We start from the raw sequence: 19,114 nt of genomic DNA, 5'->3' as shown, positions 1-19,114 counted from the left end.
TCTTGGCAAAAACCATTTGATTGCCTAGTTTAACAGAGTTGCACATCCTCACAGAATTATAATCACAAATGTTTTTGTGAATGGCTTGGTTCACTATAGATTATGCAATAATCAAAGGGATTCATTTAGAAAAAAACATCAGGCTTCTCCTTGCAATACAATTGTACTGTGCAAAATAAAACAAACAAATGTATTAACTATGTAATAAACAAATATAAGACTCTTAATTCTCTGTGTGTTCCTCTGGGATTAAATCCCACTGACTTTTGTAGAGTTTACTTCTGTATAGTACTTTGCATTGGACATATCAAATATTTTATGTGATTTTATGCATAGTAATAAATGTAGTTTTTAGTGGGTCACAGAAAGTAAATGTGTTCATAATTGCTTTTTTACTGGTTGGCCAGTACATATTTTCTTACAGACAAAACAATACTGTAGTTCTTTTCCAAGTTCAGTATTATTCTTTATAGATTGTGTGTGTGTGTGTGAGAGAGAGAGAGGGGGGGGAGGGAGGGAGGGAGGGAGGGAGAGAGAGGGAGAGGGAGAGGGAGAGAGAGAGAGTGTCAGAGATGATACAGACTCATCTACAGTTTCTATAAGTACTCGTATTAAAATATTAAGTTTAAAGCAACTTTTTTATTTTAGGTTTTAAACTCCTTACTGGTCCATGAGATTTGTAATCACAATAAATTTGTAATAACACAATGAATTTGTAATCACAATGAATTACTACAGCCCTACTATGTTAATCCATATAATTTTCACAATGATTCTTTCAGCAAACTGAGAGCCCATCAAATGCTGCACTGGGTTATGTTGCCAAATCCAATACTGTATCAATAAGAATCAAATTACCTAAAGTTAACAGATCTAAAATAAACTGCAGAATGTGGGTTTCAAATATAAACATGCATTTTATAGGAATTTTGTGAAAGTTTCCTATCCTTTTCAGCTATGTGCTCTTTCCCAAAATCTTGCTGGAGTGATTGGAGAATTGTCCCAAGTCTTACAATTTTTGAGGAAGAGCATGCAGCTGCAAGGGATAGAAAAGTTTCACAAAATTCTTATTAGATATAACTAAAAAGAAAAAACAAAATAAAACAAACCGAAAAATATATATATAAAGAAGTGACTTCTAACCTTCATCACAAATATAGACAATTATAGTAACTTATCATTTCCTTTTAGAATACAACAAATGGTATCTTCTTTCCACATGCCATTTTCAATCTTCATTGACGTCATTGGCTCTACTTTTCACAAAGCTATATTCAGTCTACCCTGTCTTCCTCCAGAAGAAAAACTATTATGAAATAAAATTAGGAATAACTCTATATTACCTGTTGATACATGTTTTTCATCTGAAAGCATCCTAGTAACATTTAGGTTTTGTGGCGTTTTCAGAGGCAAGATGGTCTACTCCCAAAATGCCTTTCTAATGACTTTTGGAAATGTCTATGTCTTCTGTGCCATTTGTTCTATTGAAATCGTAGTCAAAGTTAGGAAGTAAGATGGCTAGAGTCATAGAGTTGAAAAAGTTGGGATGAATATAATCAAATACATATTAGAGTCTGTTCAATGAAGTGGTAAAAAATTTATTTCTTTACCACAGGGTTACCACAGGGATTATTCCATGCAAGCTAGCAGTACAGGTCTGTGCTTAGCATCTTGTTATGACCAGTTCCTAAAATTTGCATTTCCATTTTGACTTGGATGCTACTATTAGAACAATATTAGGAAGTATACGTTTAGCCCATGCTTGTCCAGTTAAATTGAATGAATTTTAGCTTGTGCAGCTTGACAGGTTTTGGAGATAAGATGTCAGCTACATGTGCGTTTGACTCTTGCTCATCCTATTTAATGAGAGTAGCTAGTAGTGAACAAACTGAGTGGAATCTCATTGCAGGAAGAGGTGGTTCCTGAATGATAGAATCTGGGATAAAACTGTTGTTTGAACAAATCCTTTATTGTAGTATTCCATTCACTCTCAAAAATTCCACTTATAGTCTATGTTCTCAGTCATCTAGGTCATGGTTATCCCAAAGTTGCTTTTTCAAGAGGCAACTGGAATTTCTGTTTTTTCTTTGAAGGCATTTTACTTCTCATCTAGAGCTGAAGAAGCTTCTTGGATGAGAAGCGAAATGTCTTCAAAGAAAAACCATTGGTCACTGTATCACCAAATTTCATTGAATGCCCCAATCAAATCTCCCTCCTCCTACTGTAAACCCGAATCCTATTGTCCAGTGGCCTCTTGAAAAAGCACCTTTGGGATTCCACTTATAGATACAGTTCTTACATACTTCGTGGCTTCTCAGCTCAAATTATGTTTTAATTAGAGCACACCTGGATTACTTCAATGCTCTGCACATAAAGCTGACTTTGAAGAATATTGGGAAAACTTAGTTTATCCCAAATCCAGGGCACAGAGAGCATATAAATCTTCTATTTGAAAAAGCTGCATTGGCATCCAATTTATTAACAGAAAAAACTCAAACTGTGGGTTATAACATTAACGTTTTAGACCAGGACATTTGAACAGCTGTTATTTGCTGTATCAACCTGCCATTTAAATCATTATCATGCTATTTTAGGTCATCTTGGGAAAACCCATTTCAGTCATCAACAACCATTTAGTTGGGACCAAAAAGAGTGGGGTTTTCCTCAGCTGCATCTAATCACAGCACAAACAATCTCTTTTTTTCATGTCCTGTCCTCATGACATGTCACCCCTAGCCAATACCAGAGGCAACTTAAAGCCATCCTTTGCTGTTCCAGTTTTAAAGTAACATTTTCCCTCTTTTCCCAACACAGTTTTGACCATGGAGATAGACTGACAGACTTCATCAGTGATCTGGTTACTGGTGTGTTGAGGCTGTCCAGCTGTTCCAGTGTTAATGGAGTGATTTTACCTTGAAGCAGGGAACAAGTCATGACAGTTTTCCTGAGCGTGAAATCTGATATACTTCACTGATCATCCAGTCAGTACCACAATCTGGTGATCCCTAGATGTCAGATCATCCTGGTATCTGCCAGCTTCTTTACTGCTCCTCCTGTTCCTAAATTGGCCAGTGGGTACCAAAATGATGATACCCAGGGCTCATTTGGCAGGAGAAAAGTGGGGAGAGAAAGACTTTTTCACTGCCAGGTCACTGTATCACCAGATTTCAATGAATGCCCCATGCAAATCTCCCTCCTCCCACTATAAACCCAAATCCTATTGTATGCTTGTCATTTGTTCAACCAGACTATATTTACCTATGGAAATTTTTGTGTAAAAAAAGCCCAAGAGCACCTGACAGACAGAGGGAGGTATACACTGTAATGGAAATCCATTCATTTAGAAAACATACATGGCTGCCTGTCATAAATAAACGTGTGATATGGTTGATTTATTTGTTAGGATTTTATCCCCTAACAAATTTATTCACCTTTATTTTTTGTCAAACCGAGACAGTCTGCATACCTCCTCCTGCCTCCTATTTTTGCCCACAATGACAATCTGTGACATGAGTTGTGCTGAGAGAGTGATGGATTAAAGCAGGGGTGTCAAACTCAAGGACTGCGACCTATATCCGGCCCGCGGGGTGCTTAAATCTGGCCCACAGGGACAGCCTGGAAATAGCAAAGGACTGGCCCGCGGTGCCTCTGGCAGCCAAAACAGTGTGTAGGACCATGCGCCCCCCCTCCGCACCCTTGTTTTGGCTGGCAGGGAGCTGCAGGAGGCATCTGTCCCATCTCCCCTCCGGCCAGCCCGCAAAGGAGAACTATAATGCTGATCCGGTCCTCAAAAAAATCCAGTTTGATACCCCTGGATTAAACCCACCTAGCTGGCTTTTATGCTTAATGGAGAATTAGAATTCATGTAGTGAGTTCTCCTCTGTTAGAGGTTTCCAAATAAGATCGTCTGTCAGAAATGCCCCTGGGCATCATGCACTGCATTTTCAACTCTTAAGATTCTGTGATCCTAAGTTTCCTATTCTGTATTTATTTAGTTAAAATCCATTTTAACTGAATTTAAAATGGTTAAAATCAATATTAAAAGAGCCAATTTGGTAAGCGGTTAAGGCATCAGGCTAGATACCAAGAGACTGTGAGTTCTAGTCCTACATGAGACACAAAGCCAGATCTTGGGCCGGTCCCTTTTTCAGCCCTAGGAAGGAGGAAATGGCAAACTATTTCTGAAATTTTGCCAAGTTCCAGCAGTTGCCTGGAGTCAACACTGAGTCAACACCTCCACCCCCCCACCCCACCCCAGAATTAATATTTCTGAACATCATTTTTTTATTCTATTGCTTTTTGAAATCTGTCTTTTGAGTAGTATTTTAAGTGTGAGTCATGTCAATATTTTAGGCAGATAGTTTAAATGAATAAATATTCTGCATTACCAGAATTGTAGAGGTACAGATAGTCCTCGATTTATGACCACAATTGAACCCAAAATATCTGTTGTTAAGTGAAACATTTGTTAAGTGGAGTTTTGGCACAGTTGTTAAGTGAATCACTGAAATTGATAAGTTAGTAAGCTGGTTGTTAAGTTTATCTGGCTTCCCCATTGACTTTGCTTGTCAGACTTTGCAAAGAGTGATCACATGACCTTGGGACACTGCAAGAATCTTAAGTATGAACCAGTTGCCAAGCACCTGAATGTTCATCACATGATCATAGGGATGCTGCAAAAGTCGTAAGTGTGAAAAACATAAGTCATTTTTTTCAGTCCTGTTCCAACTTTGAACAGTTATTAAATGAACTGTTGTAAATCAAGGACTACTTTGCACCATGCAAAGGCCAAATCCCCTCTGTCAAAATCAATGCTCATACCCATTTCTTTACAATGTGCCCTTCTTTGCTCTCACCTGCATCAGCCAGGTGGTGTTAGAGGTATAATGCAAATGCCATGAAGGTATGAGAAAAATTGTAGTCCTCACTGTAGACAAGCGGGGGAATGGGGGAAATTAACTGACTGTCAGGTTTCGATGCTATCCACTGTGCACAGAATAAGGTTGATGAACCAAAATACAAGGATGATAAACAATGTCAGCTGGATTTCGCTAACATTCTGACTAATAACAAGTATTGTCGTCCAATATTAAACATGAGATTTCAGCAACAGAACTCCAGTATGTGGTTCAGAAACACTATACAATCTTCTTTATTTTTCTACTGTTGATGCTTCAGGAATTCTATACTACTGTTTTTTTCTTCAAGACAAAGAGGGGAAAAGAAAACGTAACTCCCGGCCTGCACCAAGTTTTGAAGTATTTGAATAATACACACAGATATAAAACAAAGTTTGCAGAATGATAAAGTAGCAACAGCAATAGCACTTAAACTTATATACCTCTCCATAGTACTTAGTACTAAGTACCTCTTCTACTACATAGTACCTCTTCTAGTACATAGTACTAGAAAGCATAATACTGCTTTCTAACCATCATGCCACCACAATAAAGTAATTAAAGTAGAGATTTTAAGCAGGAACAGTGGACTGTTTCTGTCTGTCAGACTGTAGGAGGAGATTATACCCATAACATTTACAGTGCCAAAATTGCACAATGTATGAAATTATTTTGGCAATTAATAAGTTTCTTAAAGTGGTAGACAATGTTAACTCAACAATATAACTTTCTTAATACAAAAAAAACAATACAAAAAAAAAACTGGGACAAAATATGAAAAAGTTACATCTCTTCAAGCTTTCATATATTGTTTATCTCTAACCAGCAAATTTCATTTGTGTGGAAAAGGAGAATAGCTTTTAAGTCTTCTCTGAGTTTTTGTTAGCCAGCAATTTTGCAAACCACACTGGCCAGCCATTCTGGAAATTGTAATCCAATTTATTTGAAAAATCTTATCTTTCTTGTCTCAAAATGCAAGCCTATTTCTTTTCAGCATGTCTCAGTGGAATCAAGTGCAGCAGTTGGAACCCTGTTTTTTAGAGCAAATAGACCAGATTTACGATGACATCTTTCCCATGGAAATTCGACATCTTTTAGCACAGTGGATTGAAAGCCAGGACTGGTAAATTCGGACAATTTTTCTTTTCTATTCTGCCTTGAATATTAGAGGACTTCTGAATAAGCAGATATAGATCGCATTATATTTACAGTTGTAATGTTTCTCATATTTACTGTTGTAATGTTTCTCAACGTTGGCAGCTTGAAGATGTGTGGACTTCAACTCCCAGAATTCCTTAGTCAGAATTCCCCAACTTGCTGGTTGGGAATTCTGGGAGCTGAAGTCCACACATCTTCAAGCTGCCAAGTTTGAGAAACACTGTTGTATACAGATATAGCTTCCTGGGCAGGGAAAAAAGAACCCCTCTTCTTGGGAATATGTTTATTTTATTATCCAAGTAAAAATAAAATATTGTTATTTTGCATCACAATCTGGGGCTGTACATGTTTAACCAGCATTAAACCAGTAAACATTCAATAGACATAACAAATAATTCGAAACCTACAGAATTAATAATACTATAATTTTACATAATTTCATATTCAGTAAGCTTACTCCATCAAGCATAATTTGGATATCCATATCTTTATGAATTAATGTTTTCTCTCTTTGTATATTTTTGTTGTTGTTATTGTTATAGCTATTTTGTTACCTACAAACAAAGTTCAGGGAATATATTAACCCATTTTAATGATTGGAATAATGCCATTCTATTATGATTATTGTCTTTGATACTGAAAGATACATGGAAATAAACCTGTCAAACTATAAAATATTTTGTTTTATAATATGCACCGTGAGGATTCTTTTTAGAGGAAGCGTATGGTAATTCTTTTTCTAAATACATTTGTATCCAGATTCAAAATTCTAAATAGTACATATCAGCAATTATTAATTAATTCCAATGATTAATTTGAAATCAATTCTCTGTCCTTTCTTCACTCCTACACAGACAGAAGACAGTATATCAATAATATTCTCACATTTATGGTCAGATGTTAATTTACATAAGCATTTTATCAGTTTTACATTTTAATTTTAGGACTACATACAATAACATTTAATTGAAAAGGTAAAAGGGGCTTACTTATATACTGACTATATGTACAAATATGTAAATATTACATCTTTAAATACACATGTGCTGTTTTAAAACTGAAGAGAGAGCTTTTAAAAAACTAAACTGAGAATTTTATTAGGTCTTTTAATCCTATATTTACCTATATAATTTTATTTTATTTTAACTTTACAATGTTACAATAATAATATTCTGTATATAATTTATATTATATACAGCATATTTTCTTGAGATAAAAACAGAATCTCTATAACCAATTTGTAGGCCTCCCATTTAGAGCCTAATATTTCTCTTGAACAAATGATTTTGAAAACATTACTATTTTTGATATATGTACTTTGTTCTTATCTATTTCCTCTTGCAAAGGGAGTCTGCATATAGCAATGAGTCTACAGCAGCTATGCTGTTGCATAACTTATTCATAAAACTGGATGAGCATTTAGAGCGTGTTTGTCAGGAGAAGAACCTCCTTTTGATACATAACCTAAAGAAAGTCAGGAAAATTCTTCAGGTGAGTTTAAGAAAGAATCACAAAGAAATCTCCTGCACCAACTATGGTGTCAGTTCTGTTATATAAAGTTTTGTGTAAAGATATTTATACCAACCAGAGCTCAGGAATTATTGGATGCATTGATTTTAAACATTTGATCAAACAACACACTGAATTTTAATCTATTCATTTTCAGCATGATGTTTATAATCAAACGTGAGTAGAAAAAGAAATCAGATAAATGGCAAAAAAGTACTCCAGAATATAGAAAAGACAGACATGTAGAAAAGCTATAATAGAGTCATTATGTTTTGGAGGAGTGTGGGGGGCGTGAGGGAGAAGTACAATGCTGAAAAAGATTCAGGCACACCAGAGAGAAATTGATTTTGCACATCATGGTAAATACACACATAACTGAATATATAATTTGAGTAAAAATCTTATCTCTGCCACCCTTTGTCTGTAACAAAGCCCTGCTGCTGTTCCCAAATTAAGCTCATTGTCACTTCATACCCTTTTGATCAGAATTCTAACAAACTCCTTCTCAATTAATGAACAAATCCCTCCTGTTAATGTTCTGTGTTTGTTTTTGTAATCTTTCTGAAATCTTCTGCAACCTTTGTATAGGGAACAATAATGGCCTTTTTCCAATTGTCAGGCAAAGTTAATCTTCACACACATTAAAAAAAAAGTTTCATATCCACTCCATAAACGAACCTCATCTATATTGTAAAATTTCTGTGGCTACACTACAACTCACCCTTTTTTCAATATTCTATCATCATCATTTATTACTTCCTTTTTATCAGGCTTTGACTTGGTCACTGACATTTATGGCATAGCATCCATTCCAATTTCTTACTGCAACACACCACATTATAGTGTTTATATAATGGATATGTACAGTATATACTTTATTAATAATGAAGAATGCATAGTTTGTTTCAGAAAGTATGCATGTTTGCAGCTCCCTTTAGATTTCAAAATGTAAATTTCCTTATTTTGAAACTGAAACACACAGGTTGCCTTATTATTAAATATTGCTTTGCCCCCATAGCATTCAGTAGATGTTATGATTATGTCACACACATGACATTGTTGCATAATAATGCAAATCAAACAATTACAAGGAGTTAATCTCACTTTCTCCTCCATAAATTAGAGACGTAACTACATTAAAATCCAGTGCTGTAAAGCACTGTGAAGTCTATGTGCTATTGCTATATTTTGTGCCTGTCAAGGACCTTTGTATTAGTCAAATTCTGATATGGGAGAAATGGTAGAGTGGAAGGTTAGGAAAAGAGAGGATAAAAGAAAACATATATAAAGATTTAAAGGAAAGCCAGAAATTAACATTTCAGTGATGCACACAACAATCACCCAAATTCATTGGTAAAATGTCCCAACTGTACTCCCTTAAAGGATTTAATATCTTGTGAGCTTCATGTAAGCATTTTTATGAAAGACTAAGCGGGTAAGAAACTTATTGCAGCATGCGGAAACAATGATGGTGAAAACTTCAGATATTGAATGTCTATCTGCCTTTTGTTAGAGAACCAAATACAAGTTTGAAAGAAACAGCACAGACAATATGGGGAAAATAAAGAAGTGATGGAAAAGACTATGGATATGCAGAGAAATGTTACTGTATACAAATATAATTGACTTCATGTATGCAATTATATATATTACATATATATCAAGAATGGACATGAATTTTCTGTAATGAGTCCATGGCTGTTCTGTATATGGCCAATTTTTCCTATTAGGATATGGATTAGATCTTTCTTATGTTTCTTTAACTTTATTTTTCAGGCAAAATACCAAAGTAACCCTCTACATATAGCACTGATTATTTCAAACTGTTTAAGAGAAGAAAGAAGAGTATTGGCTTCCGCAAGTATGCCAGTTCAGGTAATTTTGTGATGATGATCTAGAGGAGGAGGAGATAGAATGAATGTCCATCAAATTTGCAAAGCTTCAATATCCTAATACTTCAGAAGACTGGCTCAAGGTTCAAAGGAACATTGGTCCTAAATTCATCAAATACTGTTCAGCAGTGAGAAATATAAGATTTGCCTTATAAAGAAATGTCCCCGCCCACACACAGCTCAAAATAGGGAATGTTTAGCTCAGCAATAGTACTTATGAGAAAGATCTACAAGGATCTCAGATTGAGTTCAAGACAATAGTGTATTGCACTTCCAAAAATAGGCAATGCAATCTCAGCTTCAGCCTTGTGGTAGTTCTGTTTTGATAGAGTACTGATCAAACTGCACCTGAAAAGTTGTGTCCAGTTTTGGTTACCACAGTACAACAGGGTTGCTGAAGAGTTGGAAATAGAAAACCTGAGCAAATAATGACAGGTGTCTGTGCCGTAGATCAACTGACGTTTCATGGAATATTTGTATTTTCCCTGTGTCCTTTTTTTTTTAAGTTGAAAGACGAGAAGATGCACTGCTGATCTTCATTTTAAGTTTTTCCTTTGAAGTAAATGCTGTACTTTGTAGAGGTCTTGGATTCCTAAACATACTTGATTTGTCATTGAATACTCATCATTTTTAAAACTGTCCTTTGGGCTGTTTATAGATAAACAATTAATATACCTGTGGCAGTCCAAATATCTCCATTTACCAGGAATATTTTTTGGTAAGTGATTTCCACATCAGTGCTTTGCCTTTGAAAAAGCTGAAGAAATGGGAACTATTTCCAAAAGTCAGTTGGCCTTATGGAATTTAGTCTGTCCCCTCTCACTAAAACTTGCCATTAAATAATCTGTGCTAAGTGGGATAGTATTAATAGACTGACCTGTCAAAATTCCTTTTCTAGGGACCTCTAGAAAAGTCACTACAAAACTACTTGGGTTCAGAAAGGCAAAGAAAAATCGAACTCAAAGGTTCTGAAATTAAGAACAGTACACAGGCAAGTTGTTAACATTTTCTGCATTTAATATTTGATACATCAAAGATCTAAGTAAGTCCTCCCTTAACAACTGTTCAAAGTTGCAACGGATACCACCACCCCACCCCAAAAGGTGCTTACATCCCAGTTCTGGAGTTACGACAGTGGAACACCCACCCTGTGGTCACCCAGTTTCCAGCAAAAAACAGCCATAGGAATGCATTGACTCAGCAACTGACCACTTCATTTGCTTAACAACCATCGCAAAAAAAAGGTTGTAAAATCAGGTTGGTCGTATCGGTGCCTCAGTTTATGACCATCATGACTTAGGACTGAAATTTGGGCTGCATTACAGTTATAAATTGAGGATTAACTATAGTGGTACCAAAAAAAAGGTATATGGATTAAGTATGATGATAATTTAAAACTAGATTCACAGGTACAGAAGAGTGAGATGATATATGATAGAAATTGGACTGTTGCCCTTTTTAAGGTACAGTACAAGTGAGACATACCTCATTTGAATGTTCCCATTGAGAGCTTTGACCTGAAAATATTGTTGTTAATTTATTAGGGGTAGAAGGTTTCTCTGCAACTATATCCCAGTACCTGAGAATGCTGTCCACTAATTTTGTTTCACTGATACTCTTGGGACCTAGCAAATTAATCCAAGTCTGGGAAGGCTTCTTTGGAATTATGAACCTCTGTAAAATCCTTTTAAATGCACAATATTGCCCTCTTTAATTCAGCTGGTTGAAAAACCTCATTGAAACTAGGGTGTGAGCTGTACTTTTTGATTAAACACAAAAGAGAAATTTAAAACTGCAGTTCTGTTCATACTTAACTAAGCCTAAGCACCAGTGAACAAATTGCAGCTTGCTTCTAAATAGAAATGCATAGATGCACTATATATCTACAGCATGCGATACAGCATGATACACTTAGTGTACATTTACAGTGTTTTGCTGAATAAACTAAAATTGGTTGGCTGGGTAAAAATTAATCCACTTTTTGTCTTAGTATGATTTGTAATCCCAGCTACTTTTCCCACTAAGGAAGCAGATAGCAATTGTAGCATTTCCATTTCATTTCAGAGAAACTAAAGCTTTTTAGAGAATGTCATTATTGTTTGCTATATGCTATGAATTATATTAGATCACTTACTACTCAATGCATTTAATCTGAAAACAGCTGACAGAACAAGACGTCAAATATCTAGAAGATTTGCAAGAGGAGTTTGACTTCAGATTTAAAACTATATGCAACATAGGTAAGTTTCCCACGCAATGCTATGAAGGAAAAATTGTGATTTTCAATCTTGCATATTTGTAAAAATTGGCTGTTAGTTTTATACTTAGGCTATAGGTTTTCATTGAACATCCACAGTCCTCTTTTTGGAGTGAGGGGCAGGATTTCATTAAGACTCAGACTGCTATTGATACATACTCCAGGCAAAATAAATTCCAAGTAAAATATGCCTAACTTCTTAGCCTAATGTATTCTTTAGGGCGCAAGGCTACATCCAGCAAAATATTAATCCAGCTAAGATTGTGCCCCTCTGCATTTTAACCTGGAGATAAGTATCCCTAAAGTTGCATATAATTGCATATAGTGGTATGTATTTATGTATGAAGATACACCTTCACGTTCTATCATATACTGCCCAAATATAAAAGATTCTAGGTTGTGGCTAGAAGAGAAAATGTGAATTTGCAGCTGTAACAATCCTAAGCATTTTTTAAAATTAAAATAAAATGGCAGGAAAATACAGGGTTATTTAAGAGTTTCATGTAGTTTGTCTTTTACGATGGATGGTTCAATCCAACTAAAGTTAATGAATTGTTAATGATAAAACAGCAATGGGTTCATTTCTCTGAATCACCCCATTTAGAAGCAGAGATAAACTTTCCATATTTGTATACTCCAAAATGCATACAGCCTAGGACTGTGATGGTGAACCTATGGCACACGTGCCACCGTAGCCATATCAGTGGATACGTGAGCTCAGGTCCAGCGTGCATGCATGCAAGCTCAGCTCCGGCATGCATGCGAGCGCTGGCCAGCTGATTTTGGGCCTTCTGGGTCCAGTTGAAGTCTAGTTTGCCAACTTCTGGTGGGACTGGAAGGCCCGTTTTTTGCTGTCCCCAGCCTCCAGAGCCTCCTTGGAGTCGGGGGGGGCAAAAATGGCCTTTCCCACCCCCACCCCCACTCCGGGGGGGTAGGGAAGGCTGTTTTCACCCTCCCCAGACTGCTAGAAAGGCTCTGGAGTCAGGTAAGAGAAAAAAACGGGCCTACCAGACCATCGCATGCCAGGAATGGGGTGAACGAGGAGGGGTCGCACACACACATGCGCTGGGGCAGGGCGCATAGAATTATGGGTGCGGGGATGCATGAGTGCAACCCCTCCGCCCCCCTCCTCCTGGCACGCGATGGCAAAAAGGTTAGCCATCACTGGCCTAGGAGAACCATAATAGGTTTTGTTCCTTCAGAAATTCAGCTACGGGAGAAAAAGGACTTTGGGCAGGAAAAAGTCCTTAACAATTTTCTTTTAAGGTCTTCTTAAATGTCCTCTCAAACCTGGTTTTATTTATCACTGAGGAAAAGAGGCAGAGCTTTCAGACCAAATAACAGTTATTGGCTAGTTATTATTGGGAAAAAAGTCATTTAGTTTTAAAATCCAAAAAACTAGACTAAGAATTCAGAATATTGATAAGGTATTGATTTTGGTTAATGTTCACTCCTTTTTTAAAACAAACTTGGACAAAGTAAGACATAATACATTAGATAGCACACCGGAATGTACTTATAAACTTACTGAGAGATACATGTTTATGTTTATCTAACATTGGTTGCAAGCAAAGTAAAAGTGTAATAGGAAAAAAAAAATAAAAACATGCTGCCTTAAAACTACTTGCAAATGCTGTTTTGATGGGTTTCCCCACTCTTATGCTTTGTACATATTCTATATATCTCCTTTTAGAACAGAATGACAAAATTAGTCCTGTCATGAAGCAGGAAATGTTGATGTTGCAGGAAATGCTCAATACCATAGACTACAAGAGAAAGGTTGGTTCAGTTGTTTGTCATTTATATACTTTGCTGATTTAAGAGCATTATGGAAGGTCTTTTTTCTACTTACAAATTAAGAACTAATTCCAAATTATCAAAAAAAAAAAAAAGCCAATAAAACTACTTATTCTCAAAACTGGGCCATAGTTTTATGAACTTCTTAGTTTTTCATTATTTTATCTCTGGGCGACCTCCAGTAAGAACTGAAAATGCTCAAATCCTCTCATAGAGGAACAGGGGAGGGAGGGAGGATATAGCAGAGGTCTCCACACACTGAAGCAAGGCCTAATTTCTTTCCATCTAATAGCCACTATGGTCATGTCAACATTTAGACCAGTGTTTCTCAATCTTGGCAAGTTTAAGATGGATAGAGTTAAGATGGGTGGACCTTCCCAGAATTTCCCAGCCAGTCTTGGGAGTTGAGTCCGCCAGTCTTAAACTTGCCAAAATTGAGAAACACTGATTTAGATATACTGTACATATTGTATTATACTGTATTGCTATTTGATAGCTATAATACAATGAATCTTAGACAGAACACATACATTAAATGTTTAATTGCTACACAAAGTAAGTGTAGAATTTAAAAGATATAGAATTAATAGACACTTCAGAAGCAAAAGCAAACTTTTTTGGGTTGGGGCTATCCTTTCCCAAAATTGTTTTTGATCTTCAAAGGCATCAGAAGGATATAATGATGATCAGGTCATGTTGCTACAGTGGGCAAAGCTGCTTTTTTTTTTTTTTTTTTTTTTTTTTTTTTGCTTGGTTGGAAACATTTTCAAGGATGGGGGCAGGGATTTTTTTTGCAGAAAATAGATAAGGTGATCCCTTCAGAGCAGAGCTGTCAAACTCGCGGGTTGCGGGCCAGATGCGCCATGTGCTGGCCACGCCCATGCCTGGTTTAGCGAAGGGGGAAAATTTGTGATATGTCATGTTACACTGCCATGACGATGCGAGTTTGACATCCCTGCTTCAGAGCCTAACCTACCTCTTCCACTGCTTAAACTCAAAAAGTAAAGAACAATATTTGCTGCTGAATTTCAGCAGCCTAATACTGGAGTGGTAGTTACTTTCAACAGAAGATTTCCCAAACATTATATTTTTCCAAATGTTCTGTTTAGCAATGTCAATGTCATTGTTTTGAAATCTTCCATGTATATTTGCTTCGAATGTTTAGGTTGAGATTTTGTCCAAGCTAAAGCTTTTTTCAAAAGGTATGTGTATTTTAAAATGTATGCACGTGTTCATTTCAAACATTTAATACAGACAGCAGTCAATTTTAGACATTACAAGGAAAATGTTACCTGATCTTTCTTACTTTCAATGTTGCTGAACAGAATACTTGGTAAATGAGAGTATCAGTTACAGTTAGTAGTCCGTTGTTTCAAAAGGTTAGGTCGTGAGAATCAAGATACTCAATTAATAAGTTGTACACAATACAATTTGGCAAGTTAAAACCTCAAAATAAAACTTGAGAAGTGGTGTTATCTGGAGAGACAAAAAAACAGCCAACCCTCTTCCCCACCCAAGGAAGCAAAACAGACAAGACCCTCCCGTCACTCTAACCCAAGGCTGGAGTTTTTGAAGGCCAATAAAGTGAGAGCCATACAGATCTCTGGATTCAGTTAGTCTCTCAGCAATGTTTGTGGTGAATGGTCTGACTGGGCAGCACTTTCTGACTGGTTTATTTTATATGTAATAAAAAATAACCCATCCATGTTCCTTCTTGGGATGGTGGGGCATCACATACAGATCTGTGGAAGGCTTGTCTTTTCCCGTATGTGTCTCCTTTCAAAGCAGTTAAAGTTTAAAATAAAGTTAAAGATGCAGAAGCAATACTTAAAGAAGCAGCTTTGGTTTGTGGCTGCTCCTGTACTCAGGTTGCTTTCTTGGAAAACGAATGGTTTCTTAAACTAACCACTGTTTTGATGCTGGATGGTAATAAATTAACCAGCAGCAAACTATGTATATAAATGAAGCTAAAGAATATCACAGCTTAGATTGTTACACAAATCAGATCGCTGATTCTCCATTTATGAATTCTGTCTTACTGTTTCTAACTACCGCACCTATCTTGTTCTTTATAGGAAGTTCTCAGTAAAATGGCACAAATAGTAAGGGAGGTTGATGCCTTGGTGAATAACATATTAATAGAAGAGTTATTGGACTGGAAGAGACGGCAACAAATCGCTTGCATTGGAGGCCCTCTACACAGTGGGCTTGATCAGCTGCAAAACTGGTAAAGTGTTGTCGCTAGTTTATCTCTATAGCGCAACAGGAAGTGTGATGCTGTGTGGTTTTTCCATCTCAGTTTAGTCAATAAAAAAATTATTCTGAGAGATTAACAAAAATTATCGTTAAGCAATTTCTAAGAATCTGAAGAGTCAGAAACAGAGATCGTTTAAAGAGGCATTAGTTGGCAACAAATAAAGCTTCTTTAAATGATCTCTGATTCTGACTCTTCCAATTCTTAGAAATTGTTTAGCAGTAAAATAAAAGTAAAAGGCCCGAGATTGAATCATATAATGTTTTCATACCAAATTGTGAAGCAATTGTGAGGCTATTAGCCAACTGTGAAATCTCTCTGCTATGATGATTTGATAGCCCAGCAAGCAGCACACTTTCTAATGGGAAGTGGGGAGGGAACTGAATTTATAGCTCATGTTTGTATGGAAAGTTCTAGAAACATATGACAAAAGTAGTTCAAAATTACTTTGGGTGGCAAACAGCAATTATATAAAATTATGGTGATACAGAATAATAATCTAGTTGACTCTGTGACTAATAATAATAATAATAATTAACAACAATAACCATAACCAAAGTCCTGCATGGACAGCACTTGAAAAACATTGAAGGAAAGTGTGATAACAACTTGACATGGGCATGGCTTAAGAGAGGAACCATCAAGAAAGAAATGGAAGGTTTAATACTTGCTGCTCAAGAACAAGCACTATAAACTAATGCCATGAAAGCAAAGATACAAAAATCCACTGACAATCCAAACTGTGAACTTTGCAACGACAAACTTGAAACTGTTTCACACTTAATATGTGAGTGCAGCAAAATCGCGCAAACTGATTACAAAGCTAGACATGATTGAGTTACTAAATTACTCCACTGGTCATTATGTAAAAAATAAGACATACCTGTATCTAAAATGTCATGGGAGCACAAAGTGGAAAAAGTTATCGAAAATGAGACAGTGAAGATCTTGTGGGACTTTAGAATACAGACAGATCATCATTTGGAACATAAAATGCCAGATATCACAATTGTTGAGGGCCGAAGTATACAGTTTATTGATATTGCTGTACCAGGAAAAATCACAAAATATCGCAACTACACGACTACAGATGAAACATGTAACAGTGATACCCATTGTCATCGGGGCACTTAGTACCATGTCCAAGAATTTTACAAAACACATCAAGAAATCGCAGCTTCCTACAATAACACCAGCGGAACTGCAAAAAACTACTCGGAACATCATATATTTTAAGAAGATACTTGGTTGATACCTAGGACGCTGGCAGCAACCAGTAGCACCAGTCATTCATATTTGTGACACACTTTTAAATGTTCAGTTGACTGAGTTTCATGTGTAATGAATAAAAAAGATAATAATAATAATAATAATAATAATAATAATAATAATAATAATAATAATAATAATAGTAGTAGTAGTAGAACTGGGTGAAGTTGAAATTAAACGAGGCATTTTCCAGGGCGATTCCCTTTCACCCCTACTTTTTATACTCTCAATGCTACCACTGACAATCATTTTGAAGAAGATGAACTGTGGATACGAACTTGTAAAGAAAGGACTGAAAATCTCGCACTTGATGTACATGGATGATTTGAAGCTGTTTGGTAAAACAAAAGCTGAACTGAATTTATTAATTGAAAACACAAAAGAATTCAGCCAAGACATTGGTATGCAGTTTGGAATTGACAAATGTGCAACAATAGCAACCAAAGCAGGCAAGATCATAAAAGAGGATGGAATAGAACTAGAGAATGAAGAAATGATAAAGGCAGTAAAATCAGAAGAAGGCTACAAGTACTTGGGGATTTTAGAAGCCTCTGACTTAATGCATAATAAAGTCAAGGAATTAACTTCAGCCAAGTACATTCGGCGAATTCGTAAGATATTAATGTCCAAATTGAGTGGAGGAAACATCATAAAAGCCATAAATACCTGGGCTATACCTGTGATTAGATACTCTGCAGGAATAATTGACTGGATCCAGATGGAGTTAGACAATTTGGACAGAAAAACAAGGAAGCTTATGACAATGAATCATGCCTTGCACCCTAAAAGTGATGTTGACCGATTATATTTACCAAGAGCAGAGGGTGGTCGAGGACTCCTACAAGTAAAGCAGACTGTGGAAGAAGAAAAATGCAGCTTGAATGATTACATCCAGAAAATTGAAGAACCAATGATTAAGGAAGTAAATAAAGGAGGCTTTTTAAAGACAACTAAAACAAAAGCAGAATATAAGAAAGAAGTAATTGAGCAGCGAGCTGAAAATTGGAAACACAAAGCTCTGCATGGCCAATACTTGAAAAGTATTGAAGGCAAAGCTGACCAGAAACTAACTTGGAACTGGTTAAGATCAGGAGTACTGAAAAAAGAAACTGAAAGCTTTATTTTGGCAGCTCAAGAACAAGCCCTAGCCACAAACTGTATGAAGGCAAAAATTCAACATGTTACCACCAACAGCAAATGCCGCCTCTGCAATGAGAAAGATGAGACAGTCGACCACCTGATCAGTGGGTGCAGCAAAATTTCACAAACTGACTACCTACAACGCCATGACCGTGTTGCTAAAATCATTCACTGGAAATTGTGTCAGAAGTTTGGATTTGAGTACAGCAAAAACCACTGGGAACATCAGGTTGAGAAAGTTTTAGAGAATGAGAAACTCAAGATCTTGTGGGACTTTAGGATTCAGACTGACAGGCACTTGGTCCACAACACACCTGACATAACAATAGTTGAAAAGAAAAAAGTATGGTTCATTGACATTGCAATACCTGGTGATGCACGAATTGAAGATAAGCAGCAAGAAAAAATCACAAAGTACCGGGACTTACAAATTGAAGTTGAGCGACTGTGGAAAAAGAAATCGAGTGTTGTCCCGATTGTAATTGGAGCCCTCGGAGCAATACCCAAAGGGCTACCCCGCTATTTAGAAATTCTAAATCTGCCGGACTTGAACATTTTGACTCTACAAAAAACCACCTTACTCGGAACAGCTTACATCCTCCGACGATACCTTAACAGTTCCTAGGTCCTTAGTTAGGACTCGAGCTGCTGAGCTATTAACCAGCCTCAAAGGCTGTGAATCTCACTAAAGATTAACCAATAAATAATAATAATAATAATAATGCCAAATCCCATCTAATCATCTGGTTGATTGTGTGATAAACCATAATAATAATATTGCATAGGCAAGTGAGGCTTAAGGACCCCATTATCCAGATAAGCTCAAGGTCTGGGAGAAAAATTCAGAGGGCAGGAACAGCAACAACAACAGCAACAGCAACAAAAAGCATGTTTCCTGGTCCCATTACATGACATGTTTTAACCATGAACCCAGAGAGTG

The 19,114-nt window shown here is 36.5% G+C and overlaps 1 protein-coding gene across 1 annotated transcript in view; it reads left to right on the top strand.

Annotated features, from left to right (window-relative positions):
• Window positions 1-19,114, top strand: part of STAT4 (signal transducer and activator of transcription 4) — a 45,879-nt gene that overhangs the window by 2,328 nt on the left and 24,437 nt on the right. The window contains exons 2-8 of the mRNA XM_034429633.3: window positions 5,893-6,021; window positions 7,403-7,547; window positions 9,342-9,440; window positions 10,356-10,448; window positions 11,619-11,697; window positions 13,408-13,493; window positions 15,587-15,738. Coding sequence (XP_034285524.2) covers window positions 5,894-6,021; window positions 7,403-7,547; window positions 9,342-9,440; window positions 10,356-10,448; window positions 11,619-11,697; window positions 13,408-13,493; window positions 15,587-15,738 — 782 coding nt within the window. The 5' untranslated portion in view covers window position 5,893. The remainder of the gene's footprint in view (window positions 1-5,892; window positions 6,022-7,402; window positions 7,548-9,341; window positions 9,441-10,355; window positions 10,449-11,618; window positions 11,698-13,407; window positions 13,494-15,586; window positions 15,739-19,114) is intronic.

Source organism: Pantherophis guttatus, chromosome 1, assembly GCF_059756535.1.
Source record: "Pantherophis guttatus breed Tessera chromosome 1, ASM5975653v1, whole genome shotgun sequence".
NCBI classification, from domain to species: Eukaryota; Metazoa; Chordata; class Lepidosauria; order Squamata; family Colubridae; genus Pantherophis; species Pantherophis guttatus.
This window is presented reverse-complemented; position numbering and strand designations above follow the sequence as displayed.